The following is a 25,682-nucleotide window of genomic DNA, read 5'->3' as shown; positions in this document are numbered from 1 at the left end:
TGTTGAATAATTAGGTTGATTGGATACAAATACGTTGACTACTCTGGGCGTCAATCCGATATATCTCTCAGGCAAGGTTTTAACTGAGGTAATGATGGTTGTCTTGTTTAAATATGACAATGAATTTGGGTAACAAACTAAGTTATAAAAATTATATATAACATGTACCAAAGTAGCTTATTGGCTATGCAACGTAATCATTATTGTTTAGTTTTGTTCAAAATAATTCTGTTTGCTTAACAATTTGGTTAATTAATTTTTTTGCTGATGTCGAGTATGGTTTTCATAGGATGGGCGTTTACAAATTGATACAATTTCAAACTAAATCTCTCATGAAAAGGGGTTGTACCAAATATTTTAAATGGTAAATTTGTTTAAATTACCTCGAAATCTTGTTGAAAATATCTTGCAGAATAGCTTGTATCTAAATAAACTTACAAAATAGCTTGTAGGTGACTTGACCATCTCCATTCTAAATCCATCACTCTAATCACCTGTTGGTCATCTCCATCCCTTGATCACACTCACAGAAGCTTGCTCATTATTTGTCTCAGCTATAAAAAATAAGAAATGAATATCAGTGAAAATGTTGATGATTAAAAATATTATTTAAGTTATACTGTTTCGACTTTGTGGTTAATATTGTATTAAGAAATAACAACCTTCAGGAGTAAGTCAGCTAACTATTGGAATAAATTTTAAAAAATATACTGAGATTGAACAAAAGAAACAGGAAAACAAATCTCATATTTAGAAAATATAACTGAATTTTTAAATGATGTACCTATGTTGTTGTTTTGAACTTTCTTTATGCCAAGTTCCTAAACACTTCTTTGTAGACTACATTGTCTGTTTCTGTAGTTTCATGCTCATTATGACATATCAAAATCTTGAGACCTCTCCTATGTGTAACCCTTGAAACTGCAACATATAGTTAACCATGTGTGAAAACAGGTTTCTTTAGTATCAACCCTACATTTGACAAAGATTGTCCTTAGCTTTTATTAATTGACATGGCATAGGAAACCATTATAGGAAATTGTTTTCGTTGAAATCTAAACGGTATCCTATTATCAAATGGAGTTAGAGTCATCCTCGGAATGTACACCTTCTCCCCAAGACCATTCCCTGATAAGGTTTTTACCTCTATGATATACTTCCCAAGGTTGGTTACAACCAACCGTGTCCCATTGCATAGACCTGCTGAGTGGTCTATGTTCCTCAATAACATGATTAGGGTCCCAACTTTTTAGTGTTAGTTCATGGTTAGGCACTCCAGAGCATCTGATTGTGTTTAGGAACTCAAGTGTACGTATTGATGTCAAAATGTCATTGTTCGCATCTGTTTGACATGTAGTATCGGAACTATAATAAGTTTTAGCTTCTGCTGGGTTCAAACTCATCATGTAGTTGTTTATTTCATCCACCATTTGGAGTGTGGGTGCAAGTATGGCTCTTTCTTTGACATGGGATATACAATTTGCACCCAAAAACAAGTCAGGGTATGTTGCTTTGCATATAGAGACTATAGGATCATCCCAATCATTGATGAGAATATCTTCGAGAATTTTTATCTTGTCAATCTCATCCATGGATGTTCCACACCTGCCATCTCCAATGGCCAAAATCCATTCAGCAAATTCTTTTATCTCATTATTTCTTTCCTCAGCCATGTCAACTTAGAGATGCATGTTTCTCGTGAGTGACAACAACTTACAACTATCTCATATATATGAGAAATTGATTGTTGCATTAACAATGTCTTGTCTGCTACCCTTTGGTATCACGGGTAATATTTGTCAAAAATCACCACCAAAAACAACTGTCTTACCTCCAAAAGGCTGGTCGAGACTGTGAACATTCTTAAATCTTAGAATATCTCGCATTGTCCTGTCGAGTGCTTCAATGCAAAGTCTATTAACCATGGGAGCTTCGTCCCATATAATAAGTTTAGCCCTTATTATCAATTCAGCCAAAGGGCTATTCTGTTTTATATTACATGTTGAGAACTCATCGAGATTAAGGGGATTGCAAATCGCGAATGTGCTGTCCTACCACCCGGAAGTAATAAGGATGCTATCCTACTTGATGCAACCATCAACACAATTTGACCTTTGGATCTGATACCCGTAGCCAATGTTTTCCAAACAAAAGTCTTTCCTGTACCACCGTAACCATATACGAAGAAAACCTCGCCTTCACCATTGTTCACAGCTACCATAATCTTTTCATAGACTATTTTTTGTTCATCCGTCAGCTTCTACATATAATCTGCATGTTCTATAGTCAATTTACGCCTATCGTACCGAAACTCGTCACAAATCAGCCTATTTACACCAGTGTTCATCAACTGTTGTTCACATATATCCATATCTGGGAATGGCATCGAAGGGACATCTCTCAAACTTTTGTTGTACCCTCTGAGTATGTTCTCGATATCGATTAGAGTCAACTCCCTTAGTTCTTGATTAGTCATGTGTAAGTCTGTGTAAAGAACAAATCTGGTTATTAATAAAGACTACCGATGGATTAGATTTAAAAGAATCATGTCAAATGGTAAATTAGGATAGCATTTGCTTGTGTAAACTCTAATGACATGTATACTTTTTAAAATATAGTATAATAATGATGTAACATTATCTATATATAATTATGATTGTTTTTATTATCAATCTTTATCTAATATATTTTTCATTTATCCTTTCTACAGTAATCTGTCAAGGTTGAAAACAATGATGCAATGCTATGAGTATGTTGGCGGCTTTAGTGGATATTTCATATAAAAGTGACTTGGGTATTCTAGCGAGCAATCATAATTTTCCAGCTAAGTATATATCACTTTATCACTTTGACATTAGAAGCATAATTATTTGGTTGGAATAATTTAGTCACTCCATAAATCTAATGGCACTGAATGCTTGCCAACATAAACCGTGTGACGTGAAAATGGATAATACTTATTAAAACCACTAACATGATATATACCTCTTTCTTTATATATGGTAAAATCCTCATTGGTATGGAATATAAAATGTGATTAGGACCAATCCACACTGTGTAACTACTTTTTGTTGTCACTAATTCATCAGCAAGCAACCAATCGAGTTGTCACGCATATCTAAATCCCAAGAAGTGAACTATAAAAGTTGTAAAATATAACTACTTAAATTGAATGTCTAATAGGACAAAATCTATTTAGGTGAATACATTATTATTAAGCTACAAAATCAGCACTCAAATTTTAATATACTAAACACATAATTATAAGTGTTGAAAGTATAGTTTATTACCTTGATTGTCAAGTAATGCCCTTTGTCTGAATAGAACATCGTCAGATAGGATTCTCCATGTCCTCTCCCATACATGTTCTGGCCTATTCATCGAATTAGAAAACAATAGTGTTGCGAATAGCTTTCTTAGATACTCTCCAGACCCCCAATGGCTTGCTTCTTCTATAGCATCGATATATTCCTTATCATCATCCAATAGGCCTTGTGCATAACATGCATCTCTGAATGTGGAGTAGAGAACACCATCAATAGTTCTAATCTCTTCATAGCTAGTAGGGCCCCTAACAAAGTTCAGAAGTAATCTTAGATAGTATATTTCACCTGATCCCGGTGGAACGAAAAAAATTCGTCTAATAACCGAATGAGATTTCCGTGGATACCATTTTCTTGGAGCAGGCTTCCACACAAATTTCGATGGAAATTCCGCATATGTCAAAGAGCAAGCTTCATTGTACTTCTTATTTGCTTCAAACCATCCCAGAAACATAAATTCTTTTACGGAAGCTTTCTTAGCGACATCAGCTAGGTTTTCGTGGTCTTGGAAAACCATCGGTTGCTCCCCTGGCAAGTGAAAACCCAGACGGACAACAGAAGGCTATCTATAATGGATGTTATACCCAAAGATTCTCCATGCTGTTTCGCAAGGAGATATGTATCTACAATCATAATACATACTAACTTCATCACATCCATCCTTGTCTGAATTTGCTGTGGCACTCTTATAAAATGAAGCAGTCACACGGTCATTTCCTTTGTTTACATATTTGAATAAATACTTGATCAATCTTGATTGGTTGCACCACTCAACATTAATGTGTGCGCCATACTTCAGTAAAAGCTTCCTATTGTGTGGGACAACATATCGGTTGTCAAGCTCAACACCTGATTTACTTATTGTCTTTCCATCCTCTCTTTGCTTGTAAATAGGATAACCATCTTCATCAACAGTTGTACTATTAACAAATCTCTTTGGAAAGTGTCTTATACACTTTCCATTTTCCATACATGGTGAGTCCTTCTTGATGTTTCCACACGGTCCGTGTCAATGTTGTTCAATATGGATGTGCAGCTTTTTTAATTTCCAAAAATTTCTTTATATTCATAGCTTTCCCATTGCTCATAGCTTTTTTGCCCTTGCTTACTTAGATGATACCTTTCAATGCTTTCTCATTGCTCATAAACCTGCCATGACTTAAATTTTCAGAGGCCAATGTTGTTTAATATAGATGTGCAGCTTTATTAATTTCTAAAAATTTCTTTCTATTCATAGCTTTCCCATTGTTCATAGCTTTTTCCCTTGCATACTTAGATGATACCTTTCAATGCTTTTCCATTGTTCACAAACCTGCCATGACTTAAATTTTCAGATACCAATGTTGTTTAATATGGAAGTGTAGCTTTATTAATTTCTCTTTTTCAATTTGTATGAGATTGGAAGCTTTTAGCCATCTTATGGTAAGAGTCATTCCATTGAAACCGAAAACACTAAAACAAATGAACAACCTATGTATATACATAAAGCTTTTCATGAGATGACATGATTATATAAAGCTTTTAACTTAATCGGTATAAGTGTTCATGACCCATGTCTATAGCTTATTTTTGAATGGACACCCAATACACACAGACACGTTAGACCATTTTATCTCATTGTTTTATTCTGCTATGGTGATAGTCCACAAAAGAATACCAATTTGTCGTAATTTTTATATGCAATCACTTCATTGGACTGCTTATTAATATATATTAAAGTTTGAACAGCAAAATCAACCCACTTTGACCCTTGCTTAATTCGAGATTTAATACCTGGAATCTTTGGAAATTACTTGATTGATATAAAGACTTTATCTTTGCTCACAGAAATCCAATTATTGCATCTAATACTGAAGTAGAATAATATTTTGTGGTTGGCCTTAATAATTAAACATATGGACCTCATACAATGTCTCATTACAGTTTTTGTATTCCGTTTATCCAATTATAGAAATCTTCATTTTGTTTTCTTATACTACAACCAATGGATTTCATTCCTCTATAATATTTACTTCTCCTAATCTGACTAGATATAGACCGTAGTTACAAAAAGAATGCTTTGGTCAACTGCTTATTATATGCAAAATTTCATTTAAAAGACCTATTTCCATTATAGTGTTTGTTAGCTTTAATAAGTATGTTCCATATTATTCATTTAGCTGATCTTCTGAATTATTTCGATCACTGTAAATTTTTTTTGCCATAACAATTTGTAACCTTACATCAAAATATTCTCATAAAATATCATTAACTTACAAAATATAAATCTAGAATATTACAACCATATATATCATAGGGTACTATTCTCATATCTAATCTTTATATTTGATTTGGTCTCAAATATCTTTTCCTTATCACAACCATATAAGGAGAACAAAAAACATATCTAAGTAGCATAAAACATAAGTAAAACAATTTAGTTATTCCCATCATTAAGCTGGGACCTCAATTTCTTTGCACCCTTGCGGTTAAACTTATTAGTGGACAGGTGCCCTTCATCCTCTAAGTTGTTAACATTGATTAATCCAGGTTTTGAACCGCCGACAGCTCTCTTAGCTGATGTTTTGAACTTGAGGCTTGAAATACATTCTTCCATAGAATCCTTTACATACGCAACCATAAAAACAAAATAAACAATTAGCTTACATCACCACCTAAGCTGCATGTACTTAATCTTTAACAAAAAAAAAAAAAAACAGATCTATGTAGTGTACTAACTACTCACCAAAGTAAGTTCAGGATCATTATCACTGATGATAGCCACATCATTACTTGACACGTCAATTGAGTTGCTGCAGTCGGCCTCCTATGGGAATTCAAACCCTAATGGAAATTATATATTATACTCAATAGTCAAACAACATTGTATGAAAATCTATTCTATAACTATAACATGAGACTACACACATACATGGACATGAGCAGATTGATTAGAGGGCATAATTGTTGGGAGGTTCTTGAGGATAATATCCTCATCATCACAAATTTTCATCACGGTGTAAACTGGATCATATTGCTTTATATTGGAAGATTTAACATTAATCTTGAAAAGCACCTTCTTATCCATCATGTTATTAAGAGATGGTGGATAATCATCATCTCCAACTGCCTACAAAACCTCACACCTAGCCATAATTAGTTCTAAACATTTACTTTAATGTTATATCAAACAATCACACTTACATCCTCGAGAACGATTTTGTCTACCTGCTTCCCACATAATTGAGTTGTCTCCCTATCCCACAAAAGCAGGTTGATGCTACCTGATCCATCATAAACCATTACTTCAACCTTGTACCTAACATATGATGAAACATTGGAAAATTGGTTAATATTATATTGCAGTTATACATACACTATTTCGATAGAAATAGTATATTGACTTATGTATTGTTCAGAACCTTATTGCGGCTGCTCCATGTGTGTGGCCACACTTCCCACATTCATATCGATCACCAATGGGGGTTTCAACCTTCTTGGGACACCTCCTACATGCTTTATAAAACCAATCGTTTTTTCCTGCATTTATTGAAACAATTTCCCCAGCAAATCATATGGGACCTTCCTGCAATGATTTTAAAATAGTAAAATAATATTTAGATAGTGTCGTGGTTACTTTTCACACTAAAATAAATGGTTTCAACTGTCTTTGAAAATGTTCCATTGAAATAACTAAAACATAACACCTCAACAGAGTTTAGTGCATCCTTGATAGTCTTTACACTGACAGATCCACGGTTAAATTCATCATTTGCAGACCACGCAGCCGGAGAGGACACCTGGCTAATCCTAGTTGAGCTCGATGGACCGCCACTGAGTAATCTACATATAACAAATTAGGTCCCACACATATGAAGGCTTAGTTCATCCAACCTTAAAAGGTGATACATTAATTTTATAAATTACACTAACCTGCATCTAAAACTATCAATTTCTTTTAGTGTTGGGTTTATGTGAACTTTGGAGATATCAAAATTGCTCTGAACTGAAGTTTTACCATTCCACCTTGTTGCTTTGAAATATTGAAGGACCACAATAAGTGTCTCAACTCTCCCATCATCAAGATGTGGAAGAATGTGGTCCACCAACTGACCAAACAATGTGCAACTCATTTTGTTATTCCTGAGAATAAAATAGCAAATGAAAGAAGTCTGTTGGTTATGTTATAAGAAAATCGATATCAAATCAATACATTCATGGTCGCACAATACATACTCAAGATCTTCCAAAATAACGACCATACGCTTAGTCATTAAACCCCTGCTAGTGATCAAGTCTCGCGGGTCTTCCTTATAAAACAAAAAGATGTTAGAACTCAAGTACACAGATACACTCATCATGCAAATAACACCAAACAAAAATACACTCATCAAACATCTCAGAATGTTCCAATCTATCTACTGTTAGAAGATCACTAAAAGACCTCATCCTAAATGCTTCTAGAGGAAAGCTTGGTTTATCCACATGATTAACCATTGTTCTATAAGAGAATGTTAGTACCATCCTACTAACACCATTCTTCGAGATGGTCTTATTGTCAAATACTATGAAGTTTGTCATTGTGTACATCTCAAACTCTATGATGTTACCACTCCATTTCTCGGCTAGCGCCCTCGGAATAGTGGCATAGATCCTACCACCCTATTTTAAACAATGCAAAAATAAATCAGCATCAATATAAGGCAAAATATTCTTGAAACATGATATACTAAACCGATAACAAACATGTTGTCTAGATAAACAATTTTTAGATTTATTGTTACCTTACAATCTTGAAGAATCATTTCAATTGAACCAATCTCCTTCTTATTATATTTACTTGGAACTTCCCATATCCTAACAATATAAACTTTGAAATTCCAATCTAGTTTCCTGGCGTTCACATCAGTAACAAAATCAAAATTTTCTATCATGATGTTTCAGGTTACACAGGATAAAGGATTCAAGGCTTATGAAGGAAAATATTTGTAGGAGAATAACAAAATCTTTCAAAGGGGGGGACCACTTTTTAAACAAACACACTACAACTATTTATCATGTTTTTAAAGTACACATGTAGGTATGGTGAATTTACCTTTTTACCCTACGTTTTTGTTGTATATGAGCAGCTATAATTGTTACTTTCCTTTTTATTTTGCCACGTGTTAACAACTCCAGCTATACACTTGTCAAGCAAATAGACATGCACTAGTTGTCTTTTATAAATTAATAGATATTATATTTAGTAAGAATTATTTTTTTCTATGATTATGTATTTTATCTTAACTATAGGCCAGGAGACATCTGTTGGGGAATACCTAGAGAATTAAAACAGGGACTCATAAGGTACAAATTCCATTAAAATAAAAGATAAGAAAATAAAGAATACACACTTTACAAAAAGTAACTAACCAAAAAATGCAAAGAAAAGGAGTATCATTGTAGCAAAAAAAAAGTATATAACAAAACAAAGAGAAGAAAACAAAAGAAAGTATTGTTGTGGATACTAGAATGTGAGATGTTTATTTTTTAACAAATTGATATAGTTGTGCAAATAGTTCATTGTTTTGGGAGCATACCAAGCAATACAAACCTTATTTTTTTTGTGTTTGTTTCGATACAATGATAAATTCATACGTACCGATACGTTTAAAATATGGACAAGTAATAATAAGTCATGTGGAATTTATTTTTTGCATCAGCATTTATTTTTTTTAAAATATATATTATATCACCACTTTTACTAAAACACCCTTTTAATTAAATAAAAATAAAAAATATTCTTTTATTTAATTTTATAAAGAAAAAGTATATGAAACCAACTCCTAATCAGCCAAAAATAGAACAACTCAATTATTTATAATTATCTTAATTAATTTTATTCATTTATAATTTAAAAAATTTGTTGTTAATGGTTTTTAATGCAAAAATTAGGTTTGAAGGGATACATTGAGAACTTCCTGACGGGAATCACGCTGAAAACCCGCAACTGATCCGTGTCTTCACTTTCCCTCCCGGTGCGGTGCATCTAAATTCTCATCCAAACAGCAAAGGCACCAACCTCCTCCATCCAAGGCATACTCAGGGTGCTCCCTTATCGGTTATCCTCGGTCCTTAATGCCATTAGTGGTGCTGCCATTGATGGTGGTGCAAGTTCTTCCCGAAAACGATGCAAGAATTCACTCTTCTTCCCATCAATTGCCTCCACCCTCTCCATTGAATCATTCAACCCGTGGCTCCCTTGTCGCTTCTCCCCGGTTTGTGCCGCCATTGGCCGTGACGTTCGTGAGCGTGGTTTTCCCGCAAAGACCATCACGCATAGTGTTTCCTGCACATAGAAGCTGCCGTCGCGGTTCAAAGCTTCCGGAAAAGAGTAACATCCATGGAGTTCTCAATCCCGAAAGGCAGATCGAATAGCACATTGATCAATTCAAACAAGGGAATGAAGAATTGAGTGTGGGTGAAGTTGTTATTCAAGAGGGGTCTAAGGTATGTTGGATAAGCTGTTCCTGCATTGTTTGAAATTTAATGACAATGTGTTATATGAAAGTTTGTTATTCATGTTAATTAGATGTTTTTATGGTGAGTTGAGTACTTTGAATTATCAAACCAGAGAAAGAAAATGGAAGATAGCAGTTATTAATTAATAAGTTAACGAGTCAAAGAAACAGTGCATATTATTATAAGATAGTAGAATTTGAAATCAACTAAAACAATGAGCTATTTTTATATATAAAAGGCATATCTTCAATCTATTTTAGACCATCCTCATCACCATACGTAACCAAATAATCAAATAAATACAATGAGTCTTCATCGAGTCTTGTCCTTCTTAGTATCCTTTTGTTTGATAAACTTCATAATTAGAATCAATGCTCAGGTTGTAACTGGACATAGTCTTGTTCACCAAGAATCCTTACTTCTCCATTTGAAAGAAAGCCTTAAATTCAACCCTGCCAAATCCAAAAAACTAGTTTATTGGAATGAAAGTGATAGTTGTTGTTAATGGAAGGGAATATCATGCAACAAGGGACATGTAATTGGTCTTGATTTGAGAGAGGAATTTATCACTAGAGGTTTAAACAATTCTAGTCTCTTCAACATGCACTATCTGCAGAGTTTGAATTTGGCTTACAATGTCTTTGGCTCTCCAATTCCTTATGAGATCAAGAAGCTAAAGAATTTGAAGCATTTGAACTTGTCAAATGTTGGTTTTTATGGACAAATTCCAAAAGAGATCTCTTACCTCAAAAAGTTGGTCTCTTGGACTTGTCCACTCCATTTACCTCAAAAATCTCGTGTTATGTGAATGTTTCTTATTCATGTTAATTAGATATTTTTTACGATAAAATATGCTTGACTCCCATATATGTTTGCACTATTTTTTTATGTTGTTTAAAAAGTTGTTGTTGATTCATATATATTGTTTTTGTTTTTCTGTTGTGTATTTTGTAGGATGTTGTTGACCTTCAGACAGATAATGATTATGATGGTTCTATAGAGAAAGGATTTGAGGCTTGTACTAATTGGAATGCATTGGATGGTGGCGGATTCATGTCCCTGTTGAACTCTTTTGAGCATAGATAGTTATTCTTTCGTTTGGTTGTACATTTTAGCTGTGGTTGGTTTCTCATACTTAGCTAGATTTCGTGGTTCTTTTGACACAAATTAATAACCTCTGACATTTTTTGCTTTGTAACTTGCATTGGTTTTGTTATGACACATTCAATAAAAGAATTAAAAGGACAACTGTGGTTATCTTTTATTTAAATATTAATTATTTTAGGACTGTCATGGTATTAAGATCAAGAAGTGCCACTTATTTGTTGTAAAAAACAAATGGATTACATCCAAGAAGTGCCACTTCTCAATGAAGTACACGCATTCGCGAATGAGTAACTCTTCAAACTCGGAAAACATGTCCAGAACCATCCAATTCGCAATGAAAAGAAACATCCTAATACATATCAGAAGCACCATTTACTTAAAAACTTGGATAAAGTCACCAAGGCCAACACAAAGGAACCTGCCGATTATATTGATTACGACAGAAGGCCATGCATTGCTTAATGTAACAGCAACTTAATAATTTCAGCAATAGAAAACAAGGATAAAAAAATAAATTCACTTCCATTTAGTTAACATCAAGCCGCTTAATGGAACGAAGTGCCACCTAAATGTAGTCACATACAAATAATGAGGTATATTACACCAAGCAGAGTAGACTAGATAGCATAATAAGGCAATACATTGCTTAATGAACTAGAGACATCCACAACTTGACAACTAATTACTTGACCATTGTAAATTCTTAACACATGAAACCTGTTGAGGAATATCTAAAAAAAAAACAAGACATTCACTTCTCAATGAAGTATACGCATCCGCAAACGCATTGCACGTGATAAATCGAAAAATATATCCAGAACCATCTAATTTACAATGAAAAGAAATATCCTATTGCCTATCAGAAGCACCATCCACTTAAAAGTTTGGATAAAGTCACTAGCAACTTCACAATTTCAGCAGCAGAAAATCATATACCTGCAGTGAAACCGAATTTTTCAGGCTTAGATGAAACTACTGCAAGGCAGAAAATGCCATATAAACGTCCACAACTCTAGCACAAGGAATCTATAGAAAGAGTATGGCAACTGTACGTTTACATGATTTTTACCTAGGTATCTGCTTCTTCAGTTGTCTCCCCCCTTACTTGGCTTTCTCATGAGTAACCCCGCATCCTGCATCAATCAACACCCTTTGTCCACCACTAACCAAGTATCATCCGGTATTTTCTATTCATCCATCAGAAACATTAAAGTGTAAGTTGGAGTTGGTTTAAAAAAAAAAGAATGAGAACGGTAATGATTAATAAATCAGAACATGGCCATGAAAATGGTAAATAGAAAAGTCGTTATGATTATAAAAAATCTTTTGAATAACTCAGATAAAAACTAATCTTCAACTTCAACACCACATCCCAATTTTTATTTAAATTTTATTTTATTTAATTTTTGTTAAATCTGAGTAAATATTAAACTAAAAATTATTAGAAAGATTATGGTAGTTACAAAGTTACTAAAAAAAGAATGGAGTGAAGTTTAAATTAGTACAAATTTTTTCATGTCAATCAAGCCAAATTGGTTCATAATTTTTTTTTGTAATCTTAGTATTTATCTCATGCTAATGGAAAGAAAGAAGGGAGTGGATGTTTTGGTGCAAGTTAAACAATGAAGAATAAATATGTGATGCACCCAAGAAATTTTATATGATACTTGGTGTTGTGTTGGGTATGGGTGAGTCTGTGGAAACAAAAGATTTTTGGGGAGAATTCTACCCAATGATCAGTATCTTCCAAAATTAGAACTCTAATACTAAATAAGATTTTAATTTAAGCAAAACCACTATGTAGCGGTCCATTATGAGAGATAAATTACAAAGGTTGATTCATATTAAGTTGGTATATTTTTACTCTAATTGGGAAGGAATTGATTCACATGAAACCCAAACATTTCCAATCCTTTTAAAGTGATAAGTGCAGAACTTCATATACCTCTTACTGCAGGGATTTATACAACTATTAAAAGAAAATAACACACATAACTGATACAATATTTCTTTGAATTGACAAAGCTTCAGAAAGAGGAAAAACCATTCCCAATAAATGCAAATACAACTTTAGGCTATTTTAGTAGTTAAAGTTTAAAGTTGAAGATATTACAAACTTAGTCCATTACTTGGCATGCTAACAACAAACCATCTCTATCATAGTATCACAGTCACAAGTTTAGTTTCGTATCTCCTAAGCAGAAAAGGATTAATGTTATTGTCGTGCTATCCAACCACATATTAATAAAACAATCACAAGAGTGAGTTTTTCTAGTTCAGAAAACTGATATCTGATAAGAATTTAAAAAGCTAGATTCAAGTCAAGGCAAGTTGAGGCTAAACTGACAAGAACAAAGGAATTCTAGGCAAAATTCTAAGGCAATTAAATCATTAGTTAGAATATATATTATAATTCAGTCAAAATTATTCAATGTGACAAAGCATATTGATATTACTAAGCCTATAAATTCATAGGACAAGCCCTATTGCAAACATCTAGTAGCTCAAGCCAATGAACTAGTGTTTATACCAAAAAGGAATAGCAAGATTCATACAAGTGATCATAACACTATATGCTAATTTACAGTTCCTAGACAATTATATATTGTTGTGCATGATTTTAATATTTTTCACTAATAAGTGAGATCTCGTTCTAAATTAGTGGAACAGAGTTTCGGTGTTTTCCTAGTAGTTGGCAGCTACAAACAATATTGGAGAGTGATAACATATTTTCATCTTGTCTTACCTCAATAACAAGTGTTGTGTAGTCACCACATTCAACGAAGTGACACCTTTTTTTAAAAGGAACAGCGAACACCGACATGCAAGGGAATTCGAGGCTAGAGAAGGAGAAACATCTTGTTCCTCGTGCCCTGGGTGGAACGACGTCGCCGCATATGAGATTGGGGAAGCTCCGATTAACGCCCGAAGAAGCACGTCGAGGAGATGGGAGCGTCGCGGCGTTCTGCAGCGGTGTACGGTGGTCGACTATTGCCCACACGTTGTGGGTGGAGGCACGGCGTCCGATGAAGGCGGAGGAGAAGCTTACCAGATGATCCTTGTACTTTGGCGCAGCTGTGGATGGTTTTCAAATTCTTCTGCGGTGAAACGTTGAAAGTAGAGAATAGGGTTTGGTTAGGGTGATTTTTGTTTACCTGGATGAATTTTGAGATGTTGCTGAAGTGAGGTGGGCTGAGGGGACCCAGCCCAAGAGGAGTTGGCAAGTTTTTGGCTGGACCCCCTCTTGGTTCCCTAGCATTATTGTTTTATAAAAAGTTTTAAACATCCTTACTTCATTCGATTAGACAAAAATACCCCTTTAAATCAATCAAATTTTAGAATTTAACTAATCCTAATTTTATAGTTTCAAATAATTTAAACAACAAAACAAAAACATATCAAGAAAATAAAAAATCAAAATTGTTCTTTCATTGTTCTTCATCTTCTCACGTTGCTCTCAATTCCATTCAATCTCCGCTGCTAAATCCATTCCTGTCACCACAACGACACGACACTGTTCCTGCTTCGTACCCAATAGTGATGGTAGCATCTTCAACCTCGCCATGAAGAACACCTTGCTCACCACCCTCCTAGTCTTCAAGAACACCATTAGAGAATGTAACCACCTCAACCCCTCCTAGTGCCCCTTTATTATTTTTGTTACTGAATTATAAAATCTCAGTTAGGACAAGTGCACCGAACAAGGAGAAGATGATAGAACACATTAAGGACAAAGTCGAAGTCCCCAGGTCCACTCCTTGGCCTCTCCCTTTCAAGCTCATTTGACTGCTGCCTCTACTTTGTAGGGTTTTGAATTATGTTCTTCCTGCTTTGGGGTAACAATAATTAAATTACTAGATTAGCCTTATATCTGTGTGAGGGAGGTTTGGGTATGAGAAGCACATTTCATTACTTGGCTTTGTTGTTCTGCATATACATATATGGTGGTGTTATTTCTTAGTAGTTACGGAAGACTTAATCAATGCTGTCCTTACTTGATTTGAGTTTTTCATTCACAGTTGATTTTCAATGTTTTATTAGTCAGTCATCGGTTGTTAGGCTCATTTCAAACAGTATTTTCCTCTATGTGTTTATGATATTGAGATTTTTCTATTCTGAAAATCTTTGAGGGAAATTCTTGCTCAAAAGAGTGACCCATGTATCTGCAGAAAGGATTAATTAAAACACAAAGGATAAATGAATTAGACAAAACTAGACAGAAAAATTAGCTCTCTCTTTCAGGTTGCGAATGTTATTTTCCTCTGGATATTGTAGCTCCTCTGACAATTGAAGAAACAAATCCGAATGTGAGAAACCAAATGGCCATGTATTGAGTGTCGTGGTGACTTAGTTACTGCTTCATATCCATGGCTCTATAACATCAAGGCCACGGTTTTGATCTCTTGTCATGCCCTCTCCATCACTTGAGGGTGATTTATCAACTCAGCTAGACCTCATTCTATAGTTAATGCTGAAGTGTCTGTTCCTGCTATAAATATGTCCTACAATATTGATGAAAATGAATTAAAACACAAAGGATAAATGAATTAGACAAAACTAGACAGAAAAATTAGCTCTCTCTTTCAGGTTGCGGATGTTATTTTCCTCTGGATATTGTAGCTCCTCTGACAATTGAAGAAACAAATCCGAATGTGAGAAACCAAATGGCCATGTATTGAGTGTCGTGGTGACTTAGTTACTGCTTCATATCCATAGCTCTATAACATCAAGGCCACGGTTTTGATCTCTTATCTTGCCCTCTCCATCACTTGAGGGTGATTTATCAACTCAGCTAGACCTCATTCTATAGTTAATGCTGAAGTGTCTGTTCCTGCTATAAATATGTCCTACAATATTGATGAAAATGAAATTGGTAAGTTTAAAAATTAATGCTTCTAGATATAATTTATATGAGAAAGTATGAGGAGCCAATGTATGTATTGTACAATATATACAATTGATGGGATATTTTCGCAGAGAAACGAATTTCTCCAAGACACCCAAATCTAACCGGCAAGTGCACCGGGTCGCATCAAGTAATAATAACTCACGGGAGTGAGGTCGATCCCACAGGGATTGAAGGATTGAGCAATTTTAGTTTGGTGGTTGATTTAGTCAAGCGAATCAAGATTTGGTTGAGAAATTTGTGATTTGCAGAATTTAAATTGCATAGAAAGTAAAGGGAATGGGCAATTGGCATGAAATTAAAGAGAGCTGAAATTTAAAGTGCTGAATCTTAAAGAACAAGAAATTAAATGGCAGAAACTTAGAACGCAAGAAATGTAAATTGCAGAATCTTAAAGTGCAAGAAATGTAAATGGCTTGAATTGTAAAGGGAATTGGGAGTTGGATTTGCAGGAATTAAACAAGGGAAATTAAAATTCAACAAGCAGAGGAATAGAAGAACACTTGGATTGAATCAGATCTAGAAACAGAATTGTAAATGAGCATGAAAACGGTAAACAGGGAATGGGAAATGGGAAATCCGGATCTCAGGACCCAAGAGACTAGAAAATCAAGTCTAGATCTCAATGCCTTCCTAGATCCAACAAGAACAATTGCAAAGGAAATTGTAAATTGCAAAGAAAGTAGATGAAGAACAATTAACCGAAACTGAAATTCAATTAATCAGAAAATTAAACAAGATTCCAAGGTGAGATTGAAACAGAATTTCTTCAATTCTCCACCCAAAATCCAAGACAAGAAAAGTAAAGAGTGCTGGGCAAGAACAAGGAAGAAGAGAGATCAATTCTCCTCCCAAATTCTCTTGAATTAAAACAACAATGCTAAGAAAAATAAAAGTGAGCTCTCAATCAAACCAGAAAAGAAAAGCTCTCTGAAAACTCAAAAGGGAAGCTCCCTTAAAACTTAAATTCTAATCTATTTATACACTTTCTTCAAATGGTCTTCAAGCCTTCAATTGGGCCTTTGCTCTTGGTGGAATTGGGTTGAGAGAGGCCTTGGTTGATTGCTCTTGGAGTTTGGAGAAGAACCGAATTGAACCGGGTTGGAATCATGAAAGCTTGAGTAAAAGTTGGAGTAAAAGTTAGGGTCTAACTTTTGCTCCAACTTTTCACATCAGCACCCTTGTTTTGCTGATACCAACGTTGGGGCAAAAGTTAGGGGTCTAACTTTTGCTCCAACGTTGGCCTCCCCTTAGTTATTCATGGCGCCAACGTTAGCCAGAAAGTTAGGGGCTAACGTTGGCGCAAACTTTTGCTAGCCCAGGGAGTTTTTCAAGCACCAACGTTAGCCAAAAAGTTAGGGGCTAACGTTGGCGCAAACTTTTGGTGCATCCAGGGAGTGTTTTTCATGCCAAAAGTTAGCCAAAAAGTTAGGGGCTAACTTTTGCTCCAACTTTTGCCCAAAAGTTAGCCAAAAAGTTAGGGGCTAACTTTTGCTCCAGCTTTTGCTTCCTGGTTCATAATTAATTCAAGACTCAAGTCAATCCTCCTAGCCATTCCTTCTTGCATCAACCTTTCTCCAAGCTTTCTTCACCTATCATCAATCAACCAAACACATCAAAGCTATGCTCAAAATCATGAGATATTCATTCTTTCATAATATGTGACATTTATAGCATAAAACCTCATGAAATGGCATGAATTCATACATGGTTGATTAAATCAAAGGAAACATGAAAATCTACCAAATTGGCTTGCTTTTGGCTCAAGAAAGTGCATAATTCAATTGAAAACAAAAGAAAAAGGCTAGTGAAACTAGGCTAAGATGACTTGTCATCAACAATGAGGGTTAAATTGCAATTAAAATCAAATCATAGTCATTAATTAATTTTGAATAGTTTCTAATTTCAAATTTAAAATAAATTAGGATTGCAATCAGTTACACCAACACACATACCCTCTCTCTATACAGTCTTACCCTCTCTCTCCCTTTCTCCTCGGTTCTCCCCGCCGTGCGTAAAGGTCACCCTCCACCATTACCTTCAGGTCGTGTGCGTTTTTCTCGCCGCACCGCTCCATGCCAGCGACTCCAACCAGCACTTTTCTCACCACCATAAGCCCGCCGTGCGCAGAGGTCACCCTCCACCATTACCTTTCGATCATGTGAGTTGTTCTCGCTGCACCGCACCATCGCAGCGACTCCAACCAGCAACCAGATATTCATTTCATTATGTATCTGGATGGTTAATTTATTAAACAAAATGGATGGTCATTCTGCGTATATGATACCACTTATTGATTACATGATTATCTTTATGCACAAATATCTGATGTTATTGTCTATATATAACTGGATGTTCACAATTACTGTACGCGTGGATGGTTGGTTTTTGGGTGCGAGGAAGTTCGGTGCTGCAGTTCGCGTCCACCACGATTATTCAACCAGCTCACGGTCGGATGTTCAGCCACGTTTGGTGCAAAGAAGTTCCTTCCCGCGAGGGGGTAGGAGCCCAATTTGGGTCGGAGGAGTTGCGCGTGGAGATTGGGCTGCAGTTCGTGTCGGAGGAGTTGCGCACAGAGACTAGGCTGTAGTCACGGTGGGATGTGCCACAGCGACGGTGTGAAGGAGTTGCGGCCAGTGAGGGAGGATGCTCGCGAAGAAGGGCGGGCGATGTGGGTCTGCTAGGCGTGGATGCAGGTTTCAGCGCACACGGTGGGCGGCGTGCGGGTTCTGCGAAGCAAACGGGAGGGGTTTTGGGGGGGGAGGGTAACTGTGAGAGCAAAACGATTAATGGGGAAAAATTGGAATTAGGGGTAAATTGGTGGTAGGGTAAATTGAAATTGAACAAGCCATTTGAAATTAGGGTAAATGAGGGTTAATTTATTTTTTTAATTTATATTGGGCCAAATAAATAGCCCATTGTAACCATTGTATAGATACCTAATTGTCTTCCTAGCGGGATTCAATTTATATATATATATATATATATATATATATATATATATATATATATATATATATATATATATATATATACGAATATGAAACTTACCAAGATGAAGGCCTTGATGTTCTCTTTAGTCAAACGTATCTCAGAGTTATCATCTTCATGTATGTCCAATAATATATCAAGTAGGTCTTTGATTTCACCATCTTCTCCTTCCTTCTTCCTCTTCATCCTTTCCTCTTGATGTTCCTTGATCACTCTCTCCATCATGGAATCAAACCTGTTCCGAATCTCCTCAACCCTTTTTCTGATACCTTGCAAGTCCCAATTCTTGAGGAACCAAATGAAATCCGAAGTATTAAACTTCCTGGTAAGTTCTACTGTGTCCTCACCAGCTTCCGTACCTCCTCAGCCTCACCATCATTTTCCATATGGGTCTTGCTCATGATCATCCTCGAGATAACGTTATTCGAAAGCTTTAAGAGTTCTCCTCCAACATCAACAGCCTCACCAGCCATCCCTCTCTTAAGCAATAACCTCAAGAATCTCTCTGTCTCTTGCCTCCTCAATGGTAAAAGCTGGTTTAGCGTGTCACATCCGAGAAGTTCAGACATGCAAATCTTCTTCATGAACTTCCAGTAAGGTCCATATGGGGCAAAGGAGAAGTCTTGAGAACCATATGTAAGATAATCATAAGCAAGATTTCGAGGCCGATTTGAGAAGGAAGATTCATGAGTCTTGAGGAATTCTTTTGTGGATTCTGGTGTGGAAGCTACTACACAAGGGATAGAACTAAGTTTAATGTGCATTATAGGTCCATAGCCGATTGAGAGTTTGTGAAGAGTTTGGTGAGGAATTGGAGCAAGAAGATGAAGGTGTCCAATTATGGGAAGGGACAGTGGACTTGGCGGTTTGTTATGAGACTTGTTCTGTTTTCTGTTGAATATGACTCTAACTATGATTGTGGAGATTAACCATATCATGAAAAGTTGAATATAATCTTTGTAATCATAAGTACCAGCCATGTTATGAAACTTCCTCTTCATAAAGTTGTGTATATAGGTTATCATGTGGTTCTATCTTATATAATTAGAAATGTGATAGACTTGGTTAATTTAATATTATATTTGTTATGTTTGATATGTTTTGTTTTGTGCTTTGATAACAGGCATGTAAGTGTTTGCACTTTGCTCAAACCTTTTTGTGAAGGCCGGCAATTATTGAGGTATCTTGTGACCAAATTCAAACACAAACCTGTTTGCACTTTGCTCAAACCTTTTCATCCTGTTCCAAATGGCATGGCGTACTTCAACAAATATCCTTCTACTGCCGGAATTACATCATATCCTCAGTTTTCCCATGTCTCGCAGTATTCTAGTGGACCCAGTGACAGCAATACATGGGCTGGACTTTTGAATGATGTCATCAACAACAAAAAGTCATAGAGTTGTAATCTATATATTATATTTTTAATTTATGCATGTTAAAATTGCTTATTATATCTCCCTTTCTCTAATAATTCTTCATGCATCTGTACAGGATTTGCCACAGACCTTTCCTGGCCATCCATGGTTGGACACTCCGGAGGGACATGCTGCTCTTAATTAGATGTGTTCTTGTTGTTTATTCTTTTTGTGATGCTGATGTTGGATATTGTTAGGTAGATTTGATCTGCTCTTCCTCCTTATTCTAAATTATTTTCCCCTCTCTTAAGTTCTTATTGGCATGATCTAGCCCTCTTGTTTTCAGGATGCTTGTATTGTAGGTCAGAATTGTAAATTTTAATACATTAATAACTTAATTGTTACTGTTATAATGTGAATAAATTAATTCACTTATGAAAGATTGGACCGATGAGGTGTCTGATCAGGAGTTATTGAGGTACAAGAACATTGAGGTGGACCTTGTTTCAATGCTGCATGTTAGGTTGGCTTGTGTGGCGCCGCAGCTGGAGAAGAGGCCAACGATGGCAGAATTTGTAAACATGATTGAAGAGATCAGGGTAGAGCAATCACCCCTTGGAAAGGACTATGATGAATCAAGGAATTCACTTTCACCTTCCATTCCCACCATTGAAGATGGTCTAGCTTAAGTGTTAAGAGCACTTTTTAATACTTGGTATATATAATTGATGTCATTGTAGAATTAATAGTTTAAGTAAATTTCTCTGCTTCTCTTCCTGTGGCATTGTCTCACTGCACCTTGCTTATTGGTGTTAATTTAAGTGTTCTTTGTAAAATTTGAGAGCTTTGTGGAATTCCATTGTTAAAAAATGAGTTTGTGCTTTAGAATTAATTTTGCATCAGTAGTTTTTTAGACATAACCGATAAAAATGGTGGAATGCATTAGGTTCTTGTGCAATTTGGAGATATTGATTCATTAACTATGTTTCTTTAAGTAATTCTTTATTGGAACCACTATGCTTAGATGCAACTTCATCAAAACTATTTTTAATCTTTCATATGCAACTTCGAAATCATGCAGTCTTATAATGAGCTATCATGAAGGTAGGCATGCTCAGATATAACATAACTTTCAAATTACAGCTAATGAGTATCCAAATTATTAAACACAATATTTCTATGCTAATACTTTGGACTAAAAATTTTACCATCCATAATGACTTGCAAATAATAAAGTTGGATTTTGAATTAAATTACTCCAAATATATTTATATTTCTTAACAAAGGAAGCTTACTACTACTACTACTACTACTACTACTACTACTACTACTACTACTACTACTACTACTACTACTACTACTACTATTCATCTAGGAATGATATACACAAGCATTCTTTTTTCTTTTCTTTTCTTTTTTTTTTCCTACAGAAATACATACTTAAATACAACACCATTTCAAATCCTAGGGATAGAGAACTTGAGATTTCAGCTCCAAAACATAGTTTTCATTGATTACACCATGTACTCTGAAACTGTTGGGTCTTTTTTTATATTTTCTTCTCGAGGCATCCATCATAGTGCTTAACTTAATGGCTCTAGCTTGCTAACTAATATAACTGAATTTGGTTGAATTAAATGTTAGCTTATTGCTCCAGTTTGGTCAACTAGTGTTCCAACTTGTTCTCCACACAAAGCCTTTGATATGTTCCCAGGCTTCAATATATTGAAAACCACAACTGTGCAAGTAAATGGGGGGGGGGAGGGGATATTATCAAATATATTTAATGAAATGAAAGGTCCACTTTATGTTACTTCAGTAACTATTACTCCCTCCATTCCATAAATCAATGTTATATGGAGAGAGTAACAGTTAACTGAATTAAGGCACAGACAAGTATATCGCAATAGCAATGTATTGACTCTTCACAACAATAAAATTCAGGCACCAAAGCCTACAAAGTAGACTAAAATATACTAACCAGGAATAGCATTTTTCTCACAGAATGTCAGTGCTGTCATGTCCATAGGAGTGACTCCTCTTGATACCAGCTCCCTAAATGATAAAAGGCATAAACCAGATAAAACAGCATATTTTGATAGCTTGAACTGTAATAAAGGAACTAATTGTTCTACAAATTACATAATACAGATTTATTCATCACAAAATTGTAATATCCTGGCAAGTGGCAACTCAAGGAAGGTGAAGAATGGGTTTATGCAAATTGCTAGTAGTAAATGGGACAAAATGTATACAAATAGTTGTTTGGTGCAATTAACCTTACCCAACTTGGTATGCAGTACATCTTTCTAATCCTGTTGCAGCTACCCATGCATCCCCACAGAAGAAATTCCGACCTCCACCAATAATGGCGACCTAAAAGATCACACAGAAAGAAGCAGGCCTCAGCAAAACTGAGAAAAGTAGCAGAATACCAGATTCTGAAGGACAATAATGATTTGCTCTAGTACCTCAACACCAAGGTGGGAGGCTATTGCAACTTCTCTTGAGATTAACATAGCTACCTGAAAATTAGCTTAAAAAACAAATGGCATGAGTTTCATCATAAAGCACAGATAGTTACTATAAAAAAATCATAAGGGGGGAGATAATGATCAGACCTCTACATCAAATAATAACTTAACATTCCATAATATGTTTTACTTTTGAGACACATCAAATTGTCAGAACCACAAACTTTTGGGTCAATATTGTAGGTATCAGAGCCAGTAAGGGTAGCACCACTAATTTTCAGGATTACCCTTCGCCATCTAAAGTTCAACAACGCTTTGGACTTCATGTTATTCACTTGTCCTCCACTGCTTTGTGATGCCCCTCCATATCTGTGGTTGAAAGGGGATTAATGCAAAATTCATGATGCTTGTATTGTAGGTCCACTCCTCAATGCAGCTTGTTGTAGTTTGCAAAATCCAGCTTGTTACTTATTCATTTTCAACATTGAGAACAAGATTTTTTACTAAAAAGGGTCTATGGGTTCTCACTGAATCTAAAATCTAAAGTATTTCTTCAACGGTATTGTTGATTTGTTGCACATATGCGCTGATTATGCTAACTGGTGATTCCAACTTTTCAAGTTGTAATGTCAGATGATGCTACAACTACAATGATATCATGGCATATAGCCATATATGTTTTGCTTTTATTTTATGTTGACTGTTACTCCTCAATTTTCTTGTACCTCAATAACTCCTGATCAAACACGTCACCTGCTTCTATTACGTTTGAACAAACATACAATCGAGTAAAGTAACAGAAAAAAAGATTTATCAACCGTTAAAACTCATTCAACATCATAGATGGGATGTTGACCCATCATATTCTACTACTAACTCTAGTCCTTTAAAATTTATTTTCAAGTTTCATGTTTATTTCGGCTTGGAATTTTGTGTTTCAAGATTTGGGGAAATTTTTAGGTGGAGGATGTTCCTTACTTTAAAGATTTTACTAGCTTATATAATTTCTCTACTTTACATAATTTGCCCAAGAGAAACCTTTCATTCTATTTAAGAAAATTATTTGAGATGGAACTTTCACTTTATTAGAGACATGAGAATTAGAGAATGGGACTTTTTAATTCATTTGTCAATGTTCTTGTTCATTTTCCATTAGAAATAAGGATTTAGCTAAAAAGAACCCTACGAGTATTGGCTAAGAGAGTTAAAATAAAAAGTTTTGACGCTTCCAATGTATTACCAATTCAATCAATGCATTGGGAACTTAAAAAATTTGTATGTTCTATAAAAAATATACTTAATTAGTACGCTTAGGTCACTTGTTAGCAAGACCTAAAAAAAGCCAAATCTTTCTATTAGGAAACCTCTAATTGAAGGAACAGTCATCTTCCTATTGTTGCAAAGAACCAAAAGGGAGACAATGAGGATTACATCAAATTTGAAACAAGAGTATACAAAGTAAATCCCAAGCAAAATGTATAAATATTCAAGGATTAGCGATGAACATGAAATATTAATATTTTTCTAAAAAATAAAACAATTAAGTTTCAGAAAAGTATCAGAGAGAAAGATAAATTAGTTTAAGTACAGGGAAGAATATGAAAAACAGAGAGAAGCATATCAATCTCGACTTGGAACCACATAGAAACCCTGATACCTGAAATTCAAAAGTATACTGCAAAAAGTCAAGCATGTCAGCATTCCTGGTAGAAGAAGTATAGTGTATGCAGTACTAGTGTACTAGCTACCCCATGTAATTCAATCTGGATTACAAGAATACCAGATTCACAGTCAAAATACAATTCTTCATGAACAATAATTATGACATATACCTCTAAGTTACATTTATTGTGCTATTCCGGTAATAAAAGATCACATAAAATAAAATATAAAACATATTTTCACAAACATAATAGTGGCCAAAGTTGGATACAGTTTCCCTTAAACAACCTTCTGAAACCAAAGCAACTTGTGTCATATATGTTCAACTCTCTTCTCATGTGTAAGATTAGAGACATGAATGACGTCCAAATTCAATTTTGAGAGGATTTGCAGGACTGTATATATCAAATCAGTAATAACTAGATAAAAGTGAAACTCAACTCCTTAAACTTAATGCCTGATTGCAGAATAATAACAATCCCTAAACATCCGATTTTTGGTGTACTCCTTATCTACATCCCTATTTTACTGACCTAAGGGGAAAATATTATGTAACTTATCAAACTTAGTAATAATATGGAAAACAACAATCAAGATATGCCATTGCATTGAGCAGGACCCAATGGAGGGCAAAGAGAAAGCACAAGATTATCCAAATCAATGTTATGTCTATCTACTTGGACAAAATACATACTCGCCAAGATCCCGGCTGAAAGCACTAGATTCCCTCAACTTCATCTCTTCCTCGTAATTAACCGAAAGCAACACCAGAACGAAACATCCAAATCAATGCCTTTTCTTTTCCAAAATCAAACCCCACATGTATGTAGCTTTTGAAACAATGGACATATCATTGGATTACTGACGTGGCAGAAATTAGCATGTTAAGAAATTATTATAAGAGATACGTTGCAGGTATAGTTCTTAACCAACCAAAAATCCGCTTATGAATTTAGAAGGGTTGTCACAAAATTAGAATTAAAATACTAGAAGTGTGAATCCCAGGTCGTCTCCTAACGAGTTACAGAAAGATATGTTATTTTATTAATCAGATGTTTTCTAAAATGGTTTGAGGTGATAAATAGGAAATTAAATCAGAGAATTTATGTTATTTAAATAAAAACCTTGACCGGGAGTAGATTAGTCGGAAGGTCTATCCTTGTTGGAGTTCTCCCAAGATCAATTGATAATTGAAGGTTGTCTGCTCAGTTATCCCTTACCGGATAAAGGAAAGTTAAGCAAGTTGGAAGTCAGTTTCTACTGATAAGTTCTAATCCTCTCCCTTGGGAAGGACTAGTGTCAGTGACTAGATGGCGACCCAACGCTAAAGCCAATTATAATTTTACTCTTGGGCATTCCAACTCAAGGTCCTCCTTTCAAC

General features: G+C 35.2%; 3 protein-coding genes and 1 pseudogene across 3 annotated transcripts; all 4 read right to left on the bottom strand.

Annotated features, from left to right (window-relative positions):
* Nucleotides 1–1,073: 1,073 nt before the first annotated feature.
* On the bottom strand, nt 1,074–1,673 carry LOC140179289 (uncharacterized). Its single transcript, XM_072218004.1, has one exon. It carries the CDS (start codon nt 1,671–1,673, stop codon nt 1,074–1,076), a length of 600 nt encoding a protein of 199 aa, XP_072074105.1.
* Nucleotides 1,674–5,739: 4,066 nt separating this feature from the next.
* On the bottom strand, nt 5,740–9,330 carry LOC112748735 (uncharacterized). The gene is made up of 12 exons (XM_025796978.1): nt 9,251–9,330; nt 8,087–8,195; nt 7,824–7,964; nt 7,539–7,612; nt 7,236–7,445; nt 7,010–7,145; nt 6,885–6,888; nt 6,725–6,842; nt 6,507–6,621; nt 6,235–6,432; nt 6,049–6,129; nt 5,740–5,925 (listed from the first exon to the last, which is right to left on the bottom strand). The coding sequence occupies exons 1-12, from the start codon at nt 9,328–9,330 to the stop codon at nt 5,740–5,742; spliced, it is 1,452 nt and encodes a 483-aa protein (XP_025652763.1).
* A 5,047-nt stretch (nt 9,331–14,377) lies between these two features.
* On the bottom strand, nt 14,378–19,767 carry LOC112748734 (cytochrome P450 93A3-like; annotated as a pseudogene).
* A 2,038-nt stretch (nt 19,768–21,805) lies between these two features.
* Nucleotides 21,806–22,965, bottom strand: LOC112748733 (uridylate kinase PUMPKIN, chloroplastic-like). Its single transcript, XM_025796976.1, has 6 exons — nt 22,864–22,965; nt 22,637–22,690; nt 22,450–22,541; nt 22,147–22,220; nt 21,980–22,041; nt 21,806–21,880 (listed from the first exon to the last, which is right to left on the bottom strand). Exons 1-6 carry the CDS (start codon nt 22,963–22,965, stop codon nt 21,806–21,808), a joined length of 459 nt encoding a protein of 152 aa, XP_025652761.1.
* Nucleotides 22,966–25,682: the final 2,717 nt, after the last annotated feature.

Source organism: Arachis hypogaea, chromosome 15 (assembly GCF_003086295.3).
Source record: "Arachis hypogaea cultivar Tifrunner chromosome 15, arahy.Tifrunner.gnm2.J5K5, whole genome shotgun sequence".
Classification (NCBI taxonomy): Eukaryota; Viridiplantae; Streptophyta; class Magnoliopsida; order Fabales; family Fabaceae; genus Arachis; species Arachis hypogaea.
The sequence above is the reverse complement of the archived record's forward strand: the minus strand, read 5'-3'. Positions and strand labels throughout refer to the sequence as shown.